Below are 13,452 nucleotides of genomic sequence, written 5' to 3' on the forward strand. Positions count from 1 at the left end.
CCACTTGTAATGGCAACTTAATAATTGACATAATAATCCAGTAACTTATTTATTGTAATTTTATAACTGGGGTTTCTCACTTTCAATAATTTTGACAAGCACACAGCCAGTGTCTAAACTATTCACCTGACGGGGAGTTTGCTTATTGGAGAGGCAAAATTAATGCCTTTGACAGATGCTACATTATAATTGTAGGTGTTGCGAAAGGCTATTGACCTTTTTAGAATACCAGATTTGCAAAACAAGGCCATAGCAACACACATTTGACCTCATTGAACCGCCAATGGGCAGCAGATGTCTCGTAAATAACGGTCAAATTAGGACAGGTAATTTTTATTCAAATGACGGGCAAACCGTAATTCCCAGCTAAGACCCTGTCACAGGTGCTCAATTTTAACAGTCAAATACGAGTCCACTTCCTGCTAGCTTCTCCCGTATTAGTTCATCCATGGCCTCGTTCTGGGCTACGGTGAAATGACTCTTCCAATCACCAACTTTTCCTACAAAACAATAAAGGAAATAATAATTATTTTACACAGTATGGTGAAAACAAGTTCAACAAGTCAGTTCTTATGAATAATTTTATCAAAACGAAACGTAAAGGCCATTTTACTAATAGAAATGTTATGTTATGAATCATTTGTATTGTTAAATTGTTATTTGGAATGTTCTAAGCGATTTAAACTATAATGATAACGAATATCTACATTATACTTGAGATAATTGTTCAAATACGCATTACTCGAGGCTCTAGGGTGAGTTCGTATGTGCATGATTCATTTACCGAGTTACCTTGCATTTTCATGTTATATAATGTCAAAACATTCAGAAAAAGTTTCGGTAAGAAATTCAAATCAAGCAAATTTTCAAAATAGCGTCCATATATGGTTTTCCATTAAAACACACCAGAGCAACATAAAAATGACCTAATAATAAACAATTACTAATGGAATGACTGTTTTTAATCAACAGAAATAATCATGTGCCCATTTAGTTTCATTGGCATCTATCCAGAATAGGCTATGCCATTGAAATATACTATAGACATGATAGAAACATAACAATGATATAATAATATAAATGTGTCAATGGAGTGAAATTCCAAAACGCTACGGTGGAGGTTCGAACCTTCAACCTCTCGCACCAAGACGTTAACCACTAAGCGATCACAATATGTTGTCCTATACTCATACTGTTTTGCAATATTATTTCTAATTCAGTGTCAAACTCAACAATAATATTTTCAAAACTGTTTGTACTTCGGTCAAGTCAGGTGATATTACTTTTTATTATTATTGACTTCAATATTTTGTAAGACAATGCAATCTGTGACCGTACATCGAATGAGCCGTAAATGTCCTCAATTGTATTCTGAGTTACAGTAAAATGGGCATGAAGGTCGTATTCATAGGTACCTCAATTTGGTGCTACGTGTACCTCATTTAATGAGATACACGTAGCACCAAATTGAAATACCTATGAATATGACCTTCATGCCCATTTTACACTGTAACTCAGAATACAATTGAGGACATTTACGGCTCATTCGTGGTGTACGGTCACATATTTTACATAAATAAACATCACTAGAGGCGTTTATCAACAGGGCTGGCTGCTAATTTTCCTGGTGACACCGGTCCCCGATGGTCACGCACGATTACGGCACGAGGCCATTTTGAAAGCAACTTTTTAACCTACGACTCGATTATCGCACCAATCATTTTCGCTGAAAATTTAATACAACCTGAGGTTAATGTCTATCATAATAGAACATTGGCTTAGGAAGATTTTCAACTTGGGTTGGGGTGGCTGAAAATTGAAAAAAGGTCACAAACACTCATTTTCACTCTATTTTGTCACAATTTTTTTAACTTCACCTAGGGGCTGAAAGGTATTCCAGCCCGCACCAAAATTATTGAGGGGGCTGAGCCCTCCCCGGTTCCTAAGCCTATACAAAAATACGTATGGCCGGCATTTGATCACAGTTGCAGATATAACCATTTTAGTGATCGTGATATGCATCTTTTCTCATTTTTCAGGCTACATTTTCCCGCAATAATTCTACTTTTACACATTATTATTTGCTTTATTTCATACCTAAAACGTATTTGCCGGCTTATTTACGTAACAGCAGAGGAATCCTGCGTCCGGGGACTCATTATACATACCGCAAAAGAATTAAAATACCAGTTATTGTCACCCCTGCATTATCCGAAATTAAGCAAAGGCAGATATGTCATAATTAGAACCAGCGGCCAATAGCTTCATTTCTTAGCTCGAATTTAAGACCTCGTTCGTTGAAATCGGTTAAGAAACAAAGACGCGATGATCCAAAATCCCAAGGAAGATGCAAAATCAAAAGTTGCATTTTGCTCCATTGCATGCTCTGTTGTGTATAAACACACAGCGTTCTCAAATAAGAGAATTAGCGCCATGCTTTATAGTGATTAGAAGTGCAACTTTTGATTTTGTTCCTTCATTGGGGGTGTAGATCACTATTTCTTTAATTCTGAACCGATTTCAACAAAGGAGGTCTTAAATTAGAGCTCCTTGTTTCAGATATACACGAGTGAAAATAACTGATAAATTAATTCTTGTGTGGTCTGTATATCTCACCTTTTCGCATGAATGATGGGCGATTTTTGGGAGCAACGTTATCATTGTTGTCAGCTATTTCCTCTGCACCAATCTTCATATTCCTTAGCTTAGCTTCAATAACTTTAGCAAATAGCGTATCTGGATTTGTCATCGGATTAGCCTTCATGTTTCCAAACGTACAATGACTAACTATTCTGCCAATTACATCATCTGAAAACGTGTAACCTAGGAAATCTGCAATTCGTTCAACAGTTCCTTTAAGATCCTGAAAGACAATAAAGAAAATTATATAAAAACGAAACGCAATGATATTACGGTTTAAAACGGATTCGTCGTCGGCCTCGTGTGAATAGTTTAGTAAATGCCTTTTTTGTTTTTTCCCTTGTAATTTTGCGTATGAGTAACATTTTCTTGTTTAAAGTTGATGCCTACGATGTTGAGATGTAAAAAATGACAGGTGCCCAGTGGACACCCTTGGGCAATTAAAAAATACGAGGTCAAAGGATATACATGCAGGGATCAAAACTCCGATTTAGTTTTAAGCTATAGCAAAATATTCATAACGATTCAGAATATAGTCTAGTATAGTACATTATTAATTCCTTTGATATAAGTTACGTGGGAAAATGCGTCAGCATCAATTGGACTTAACGAGCAGTACTCCTTTTGCCGAGTTACCGTGGTAACGAAACATAGTATATAGGTACTGCAAACTATTCTTTTATTAGTTATTATAACAAAACAAGTATCTTGAGACCTTCATCATAATTGGGTAATTTTGTTGTGTTTGACTCCTTGTGTCCTTGTGTTTTTATTTAATTAGTAATTAGTAAGTTTTTAGCGGGTTCGCCGTCGGACAAGCTTAGAACAGGCAAGCTGTCGTCAGGAGTAGCTCTGGACAAAGTACCTAGGAACGAGACATGTATGTCACCCCTTGCCTACTGGTGGCTCTGAAAAGAGCCGTTCACTGAAGATTGCCCTTTGTCAACAGAGAACAAGCAGATCTCACCTATCTGTCAATGTAAAGGTTTGGTGGCTCTGAAAAGAGCCGTTCACTGAAGACTTCCTTTGTCAACAGAGAATAAGCAGACCTCGCCTATATGCTACATTTGAAGGTTTGGTGGCTCTGAAAAGAGCCGTTTACTGAAGACTGCCCCTTGTCAACAGAAACAAGCAGACCTCGCTGCATCTGCTGGTGCAACTGCAGAGAGTTTGCAACAAAGTAGGTTTTATTAGGAATATCTTGCGAAAGGTTTTAATCAAATCGGAACAATATTGAGTTTTGACCCCTGGTTAAACTTTGACCCTGAATTTCTCGGAATGTCCAAAGGTGCCCATTGCACTGCAAAAACTCGGGTGTTAAAAGTTACACCGGTTGGAATTAATAGAGAACGGCACTAAGGGGTGTTGTCTTATATGTGTTGTTATACCTTCCATGTGTCAAAAATGACACCAAGAGTGTAAAAATAACACCCAAAATGTTATACAGGGGTGAACATAACTTGGCCTTAAGGAAGAACAGATGATTTATTGTGTTTTCAACTGATTGAGTGGTGTCCCAAGAAGAAATAAAACAAACATAACTGGGACCTTAGTTATTTTGCGGTCTGAATTATAATTAGCATAATTTGTACAATCCCAGCAAACACAAAAATGTTTTAAAAACGTTTTAAATAAGTTATATTTTGGCTTTTGGTTTAGGTAAAAACGTTTTAATAACATTAAAATGTCGGGTTATATAAAGGTCATGATTACGTTTTAAAACGTTTTGTATGAAAACACACTACAACAATATTTTTAAATGTTTTCAAAAAATGTTATTGTAAACTATTTTTGTAAACATTTTTGCCAAATATCGTGTCAATACTTAAATAACATTATGTCAAAATGTTTGAACCCAGCAAACACAGAAATGTTCTTAAAATGTTTTTTCAAAACCTTTTAATAACATTTAAATGTCGGGTTATATAAAGGTCATGAAAACGTTTTTAAAACGTTATTGAAAATATTTTGGGCAAACATTTTCGCAAAATATTTTTCAACCCCACAATAACACATTTTGTTTAGAATGTTTTGTATTAAGTTTTCAAGAATGTTTTTGGAATGTTATTAAAACGTTTTTATATCCTTTATATAACCCGACATTTAAATGTTTTCTGTAAAACATTTTTGTTTGCTGAGCAGTAGATTATCAAAAAATACTTTTTAAGGTTATGAAAACGTTTTATACTTTTAATATACCTTTTATATAACCCGACATTTAAACGTTTTCTGACAACCTTTATAACATTTTGCGAATGATGTTGAAAACGTTTGTGTTTGCTGGGATGATCCTACCTTTTTCATGTCTTCAAACTTTAAAAACAGCACATTTGGTTCATGTCGAAGATTCCAGTAATACAGATAATGGTTCCACCACGAACCATACACAACTATAAAATAATATAAGAAATTTGGCTCATCAATAGCATCATCGTCATCATCATCATCGCAATCGTCATCGTCGTCGTCTTCATCCTCCTTCTCCTCATCCTCCTCATCATCATCATCAAAATCGTCATCGTCGTCGTCATCCTAATTATCATCGTCTTAATCCCCGTAATCGTCATCGTCATCGTCATCATCATCACCGTCTTCGTCATCATTCTCATCATTGCAGCCGTCGACGTAGTCGTAGCTATTTTAAAATCATATTTAAGTTCCTAGCCACCCGGGATTTGAATACTGACAAAGGGCCGGGCCACATCATACATTTAGGTTTGTGTGCTCCCTGGAATTTTTCGGTGTTGGGTCTTTGGGAACTGATGTCGTACTGGTAAAAGGGGTGTCTTTTGGAGCTGCAAACAGGTAAAAGGGTGTCTTTTGGTGCTGCAGACAGTCAAAATCAAGGATCTTTCTTGGCTTTTTGGTTGAAAATCACATTAAAAAAACACCAAAAATGTGAGGAATGTGGAATGGAACTTTTTTAGAACTCTATTTTAGTCATATTTAGGGGGCATTTCAGCTGTGAAAAGGGCGTACTTCCGAGGGAGCATACCTGTATGTTTATTTGTGTAAAATGCCCCCCTCCCGATGTTTTAATGTCGTTTAAGTGTCACTGTTACTCTCCTCATCAGAAGATATAATATTATAATGGTTATAAAAGTAAATTCTCGTTTAAATGAGTACAATACTCACTTTTTCCAGCATAAAAATCTTCAAAAAAGGCATTCCAACCTTTGGCATCTTGGGGTATCGAAGGATTTGACATGCGGAAGTAAAAAAACGACACAGCCAAATCTTTTGGATTCCTGGCAACATAGACAATCCTAGCCTTCTTCCTCATGGCGTCAGGTGGCAATATATGCCCTGGTAGGTGAGATTTGATGGTACGAGGGGACTTCATTTTGTCTACTATTTCATGGGTTGGCGGGACGTGGATTTCCTGCAAACATAGAGAGTAGAATAATAATATTGGTAAATAGAATGCATTAGTAAAATAGTTATTTAAATAATAAGCATCTAATATAATTACCACTCCCCTTAATGAATGACTATTATTCCAAAACGGTTGATCGAATGTCAAATGTGGTATATGCATTCGAAACATAATTTATTTCTACGAATTATGACACTTCATTTGTTGCAATGGTCCCAATATCGACGTAGCAACGTGCATTTAAATGAAAGTAAACCAAGATTTAAAACTTGCAGCAAAATTATATTGCCTTGTATTCAGTGTCCATGGAAGAAAATGTTTCAACTCTCACTGGGTTAGTCGTAAATTTGGAGGAGGTCAAAACATGTGATAATCAATTAAAAAATATCATTATTCGGTAGTCATTGTTGTGATGTGCCCGAGTAATTTAAGTTGATTATTTATCTCTGTTTACAGAATTAAGAAATATATCATGAGACATTTGGGGAAATCCCTCTCATTCATAAAGTGAATCAAAACAAATTGAATCATTTCTAATTTTGGATATTTGGGAAACCCCTTTGTGATGTAATCACTGTAAACAAAGTCAGGACTAATTATGGATCGGGAATCCCCAAGAATATAAATTTGATATGGCATCATGGGAATACCCATAGGAAGTGTTGTAATGTGACAGAATGGTCTATTAATAGATCATGGGTTTTTAGGAGTATAAAAAAGAGTTTGTAAACTTTCTATCGTCATTGTGTTTCCATTTGAACCAGTTTGCATAGCCAATAAAGTGCTATTTCAATACAGCAACGAAGGAATTAATGTTCTTCTGTCGAATTGCTGGAGTCGGGTTTATAAAACAACACATCTGTCAACAGAAAGAAAGAAGAAAGAAGCCTGTTTTCTGGAGAAAGAGTGATTGGTGAAAGAAACACAATTTTTGGAGATTATCTTCTGCGCAAGGAATTAACTGTTTGGAGAACAGCGCGAGGAGTCCAGAACATTGCAAGAACTTTATGATCACAAAGAAGAAGACTCAAATTTTACTTTCAATTAAAGACATAGATTTTGTTAACTTAATCAAAGAGTGGATTGTTGTTGTGCATTCGTGTGAATTTGGGTAAAGCGATTTTTGGCCTTGAGTCATTAAGGCTCGTAACATTGTTTTAATCCCATATTAAAACATGACAAGTTTAGTGTTTTGAGGGACCACGAAGGTCACAAGTGGAAGAAGGGTTACATCCGTTGGTAACACCTCCCAATCAAAACATTTTGAACCTAACTTACCACTGAAAGGACATCTTGCAATTGTAGACCAAAATATTTAGGACCTTGTTGGTCGGAAAAAAAAATTGAAATCATTACAATCCGACATTACGTAAATAATGATCACTGATGTGAATAATAACAATTGTTATTGATTATCACATGTTTTGATCCCCTCCATACGCCGTAGAAGTGACGTCATAATCGGATTAACTACCATAGCAATAGATGAATACAATTTTTGAATAGACCGCCCTGCACTACAAGCAGATTGCACTAATCACCTGTGTATGTCAGCAAACATAGATTGAATACAATACCGCTCTTTTCAAAGATACTTATCTTACAGGTGCGAGTGATCGGCCTTTCTTTGACATCTATGGTTCAATGCATCGGTACCGCGTGCACGTTTTAGTGCAGGGCGGTATAGTCAAAATTGTATTCATCTATTGCTATGGTAGTTAATCCGATTAACTACGTCACTTCTACGGCGTATACCAAGAGCATGAAACCAAAAGGATAATCCAATGAGAGTTAAGCAGATTTCCTTCAATGGATACTGAATACAAGGCAATATGATTTTACTGCAACTTTCAAATTTTGAGTTTCGTTCATTTAAGGTGGTACTACACCCCTTGATAAATTTGTGACTATTTTTGCATTTTTCTCAAAAAATAATAACACACCGGTAACAAATGTTATGTATATTATATGGGCATGGCAAGGAATCCGGTTTCTATACTGGAATTTCAGTGACTCAAAACAAGCGGTACGTTATTTATGATAAGAAAAGAGGTACCGCAAGAATGTACCTCATTTCTTAACACATAATTTATAATGAACCACTTGTCTTGAATCACTGACATGTAGTATTCAGTCTGGTGAACAATAAAGGGGTGGGCCAAAAATATTTTTTCCAATATGGCCGCCATAGAGGTCATCGAACTTTATACAGGGAAAAAAATTCAAAGTTGTTCAAATTGAGTTATAAACCATGCCAAAGTGTTCCTCTGGTCACAAGGATTCAGAAAATTTCAAATTTGAAAAATTGCTCCGATTGTTATCAAAATGGCCTCGAATTGTTCCTCTCAGCATACTATTCCATAGTATGATAGGTTTCACATATGTAGGAAGTTTGCTTCCCAAGGTTACACCCTAATATTGGTCAGTCAATAGGTCTATGTAACGTTTGATATGGAGCTTTTTGGTCTAATTGACCTATTTGCCTCAGAACCACATTTAAGCAGCAAGCATTCGGGTCTCATTTGCTTTCTTAGTCACAATATATCCCTCCAAGCCATAAAAGGAGTACACTCCATACCAGTATCTTGATCAGTTTCATTTTCATGTGTCATAATGCAGTTCTAACTACATAATTTAGTTTTGTGTCATAGGTGTTATAATGCGCAGAAATTCTGCTTCGAATGTATATCCCAAATTTGGCATACGATCAACCGTTCTGGAAAATGTGTCATTTATAAAGGGGGTAATTACTTTTTGGTATGTTTATAACAGACAAAATGCTAATTAACAACACGAATGGATTATTCACTATTTGCGTAGCCCCTCTCAAATCGTACTTGCTCAAATAGTACATATGTGTAAATTTTATTACAAAATTGCATACAGCTATTTATAATAGGGCTTGTAATTTTACATGTAAAACCAATGGAGTTGAAGATTAGAGAAGCTTGAAAATGCGCCTTTTAGGCACTTGGGTGCCCATTTTAAAAGAACCACATATAATGTTTTAAACAAAATTCACACTGACATAATACCATTTGATGAAATACGAATATACTTGAAGGGGTTATATAAAGCCAAAACAAGAAATGCCCTATACCTTAATGAAACAAAGGTGCACTGCTTAAAATCTTTTGTTACGTCGGGTTAATTGTATGAAAATACCTTTGTTGAACTTAGAAATGTAGCCTCCAAATATGGAACTCGAAATGCGGTGTGACTCTTGTTGATCTGTTCCAGATCGCCTTCGTTTACAATTGCGGAAACTATTTCTTGTGTCCAAGTAGTTCCTTCAACAAAAATGTTCAATAAAGAGATCGATGAGTATACTATAATGCCTTCTATATACTCGTACACTGTTGGAATACGTGTTTAGGGTAGACAAGGTACTGTTGGTCGAAGCAGCCAAACAATATCGATTTTCATTATGTAAATCAATATATTATTGAAAAATAACACTTTGATGTTTTGCACAAGTTCATTCCACAAACCATATACTTTCAAACCTTGCTTGATTTATCGTTGTTAATGAGTTATGTACGTTTATGTAAGTGTTGCAGGTGTTTCATCCTTCCTACATTATAACTCAAGAACCACAGGACCTACAAAAATGTATATCTGTGATATTAGATTTCTTCTGCACACTCGCTATGAAATGAGCAATGCGATTTTTGCCAAAGCTAACAACCATTCGCAAGATGCTGTGAACTACCAAATCGCAACACTTTAAAATAGTGTCAAACCTTAAACTATTAATCAACACGGATTACCAGGTGATCCACACCATTGTTGGTTAAATCTTTTATTCGAATCAGTGCGTTTACGCGGGTGTGTTGCTAGCGTACGGATGTATCGCCCTTCTATGCGTGTGTATACGCCCCGCGTGATTAGTTCAGCGCGCGTGATTCGAAGCTGCCACTGTAAAATCCAAAATGGCGTTACTCTCAACTTAAGACGCGACAGACCATATCCGGCAATATGTGACCCGGCAGCACAAATGAGCCGTAAATTCCCTAAAGTGTATTCTGAGTTACGGTGTAAAATGTGTACGTAGGTCGTATTCATCGGTAACTTAAGCTGGCCCGACATCTGTCTATTTTTGATAGTCAAAAACTAATCAATAATCCTATTGTTGAAGTGGATAATAAGCTTCTACCTTAGATGGCTATAGAACTTTTAATAGCTCTGGTCTTTGTTTGCTTGTGCTAAATCCTGTTCAAGTGGTGGGTTACCAGGCATTGTATTTTGTACAGGTATGCATAACCAACAATTAACAAGGTGAGAACTTTCTTAAACCTCGTTGACTTGGGGATGATTTGAAATGACCGCCAATTATGACTGTTTGATATTTATTGCCAGCAATGTGGAAAAAGAGACACATGTAAAAACGTAAAAAGCTATAATTTTGTTGAAGGAGCAAAGTTTAACAAACCATAACCTCGCTTCTGGATATCGTTTGAAGTCAAATGATATACCATTTTTAAGTTTATGATGTTCATTTTTTAAACACGAAATAAAACAAAATTGACCGGGGAGGAATTTACGGCTCATTCGCCGTGGACGGTCACATAATTATACCGCTTTGAGCAAAGCGGTGGAGTGATCGATACATCGGCTTGTTGCTACCTGTAGTCATCACTTACGTTGCTAGGCTAATTGAGCGGCAAAGCTGCTTGAATGAAACCAGCATAAAAGTACACTGTACCTGCTTTTGGGTATGATACAACGAATGCATCGTCCTGTCTTGCTTGCCATGTCTTCAGAGCTTCCATTGTAGATGATTTGACGTGATGCTCAACTAGGAGTACTCCTTCACACTCGTACATCTTTGGTTTCCCACCTGGTGGGCTTTGCAACAAACCACCATCATGTATGATCTTTTCCACTGATAATATATAATATCATAGCTGATTAGAATATTTATATAGGCAAATAATAGTTCGATATAATTAAAACTAGTTAACTTTATATACTACATATTCTGACATGCAGCCTGATTTTCCCCTCCACCACCAAGAGAGAGACCGTAGCGCAATGGTTAGGGCACTTGCCTTTAGTGCATGCGGTCCCAGTTTCAATTCCCGGCGGTGGCGATTTGCTGGGATATTGACTTGGAAAAAAAGTCTAAAATTAATTGACAACCTCTGTAGATTAAATTCAGACTTCTGCTCTATGGTGGTTCATTTAGAATTGGTTAAGTGAATCATTAAAGCACTCCGTCCTTCGGAAGGGACGTTAAGCCGTCGGTCCCGTGTGCAGAGAGCCATACCTGTACATGTATCTCGCAGCCAGTTTCGAAAAGAGTAGGGTGTTAACGCCTTGACTATTCCCAACCTGTCCCGATGTTTCTTGTGTTATCCAGGGTTGTCAAAATCTGAACAAATCACAATATCAAGTCACCCTACCCACACCAACAAATAATGACTTCTTACATATTGTACATGTTTCATGTTTCGAGAAACCGAAATGTTTTACCTGTCTCTGCTCCCAAGACTTCTTCCATATTAATGGGCTGAGTATAATCACTATAGATCACAACTGCAAACCTGGAGAGATATAACTGCAAACACCTGACACTGCACAAATATTATAAAGACTGCATAAAAAGTGACGTAGCAGTTACAATAATTACATCTATAGATTCAGAAGTAATACCGTAAAATTCCGTCTACAAGCATACAGCCTATATGCCTCTAAACGAGTTTTTGACACAAAAGACAAGAGATAGACACTCTCAACAAAAACGTTATTTGGAGTTTGAACAACTATATTACTGATAAAGGCGGCTGTACAAACATGTATATTTGTAAGACCAATCTATTGCAATGTTTTTGAGAAGGGTATTGGCCTTTCATATCTTTCGTTAAAAAAAACCTCGTTTAGAGGCATATATGCTTCTAGACGGAATTCTACGGTAATTGTCTTCACAAAAATTCAACATAGAAACAAGGATATTTAGGAGTATTTTGATACCCCATTCGTCCAATTTCTTTCAATTTCTTTCAATATTAATATCACAGCAGTGGGTTTTTTTTTAAATACATGAATGTAAAAGTTGCATCTATTTGTATTGATTTAAAATCAGGGCGAATAATTGCGGGTTTTACGTGCCACAATGCTTGCTTAATAACCACTGATTCCTGTAAACTGCAACTTTTAAATAAATCATTCTTCCTTCTATGTTGAAATATTGCAAAAACAATTATTAGTTCTGAAGCTATACATGCTATAGGTGTATTTATAACAGCTGCGTTACTTACTATTGGTAAATTGTGCTTACAAGTCCAAAGGTTTACTCACGTTTAGACGTTTCATCTTCCGATCGGAAGTAATGCGATGAACCAGCAACATGGCTTCTCTGTTCTATCTAGTTTGCTTGCAAAAGTCTTTGTCAATTACTTTGGATTTCGGGGTAAGACTCAAGAACACCTAAAGGAGTCAGTAAAGTTAACAGGGAGGAAATTCACTCGCGCTGTACGCAAGGAGTCGGTCGACGAAATTAGTCCAAGTGCGCTAGAAATCCCGTGTCATTTTTCCGCCATGGTGGGTTAACTCTGAATTGACACTTAATTTGGGTGTACTTTATCTTGTGTACAATCTCTATCATGGAAAGTTTGCTATATCTTTCTATTTATAATGATTGTTTGTTCAAGATTTGAGTTTTAGCGTTTCATATTTGAAAGAACTAATGTTTAATTGCAATATTTCGAAACCATAGACCCAAATTGGGTGCTATGGTGTACGAGATTGGGCTACGAGTATGCATTTTACCAAGTTGGCATTTCCTTTATTTTGCATTACTTTCTTTATTATACTCAAAAATGGATTTTATTATAAGAAAGTTATCTACGTGCACATAATATGCTCCTTCACAGCCGGTTTCTGTCGTGTATGTTTGCGACTTAGCCACATGCAGACTGGGTTGCCAGGGACTACCAGGACAAAGTATCTGTTTTTGACTGTAACAATGTACATATGAGCAAGGTCTGGACTTAGCACCGTATCAGCTATACTGATAACATGACTAATTGGGAATCTGAACATAAACACTTAATTTGTAAACAGATTATTTATGTGATTATTTAGGGATGAAAACTGAGAAAATTGCTATAAATGAAATACTAATAAATTAAACATACATTTCGTTTTGTCAACGATGAAAATCCGTTCACAAATAAAGTTTTTAGGATCTATAATATTTGACAAATGACATTGAATTGTACTTTTGAACACTGCCAGCTCAAAAACTTTGTTCCTGTTGTCTACTCTGTCTACCCAGTAATGTTTGCTTATCTTAATTGGAACCCTATAATTATTAGGTCAAGGCTATATCTGCATAGTAATTGAATAGGCCTATGATAATGTTATTGATTGTAAATGCTTGTATTTCAACGAGTTCCTTGCTGGAGAGTTATATAAGCCAGAATCAGGATGTT

The 13,452-nt window shown here is 36.2% G+C and overlaps 1 protein-coding gene across 1 annotated transcript; it reads right to left on the reverse strand.

Moving 5' to 3' along the window:
- On the reverse strand, positions 1 to 11,581 carry LOC140162555 (sulfotransferase 1C1-like). The gene is made up of 7 exons (XM_072185810.1): positions 11,492 to 11,581; positions 10,722 to 10,901; positions 9,182 to 9,306; positions 5,776 to 6,022; positions 4,936 to 5,030; positions 2,617 to 2,863; positions 1 to 500 (listed from the first exon to the last, which is right to left on the reverse strand). The coding sequence occupies exons 1-7, from the start codon at positions 11,517 to 11,519 to the stop codon at positions 394 to 396; spliced, it is 1,029 nt and encodes a 342-aa protein (XP_072041911.1). The 5' UTR covers positions 11,520 to 11,581; the 3' UTR covers positions 1 to 393.
- Between the last annotated feature and the right edge of the window lie 1,871 nt (positions 11,582 to 13,452).

This window comes from Amphiura filiformis, chromosome 10 (assembly GCF_039555335.1).
Source record: "Amphiura filiformis chromosome 10, Afil_fr2py, whole genome shotgun sequence".
Taxonomy (NCBI): Eukaryota; Metazoa; Echinodermata; class Ophiuroidea; order Amphilepidida; family Amphiuridae; genus Amphiura; species Amphiura filiformis.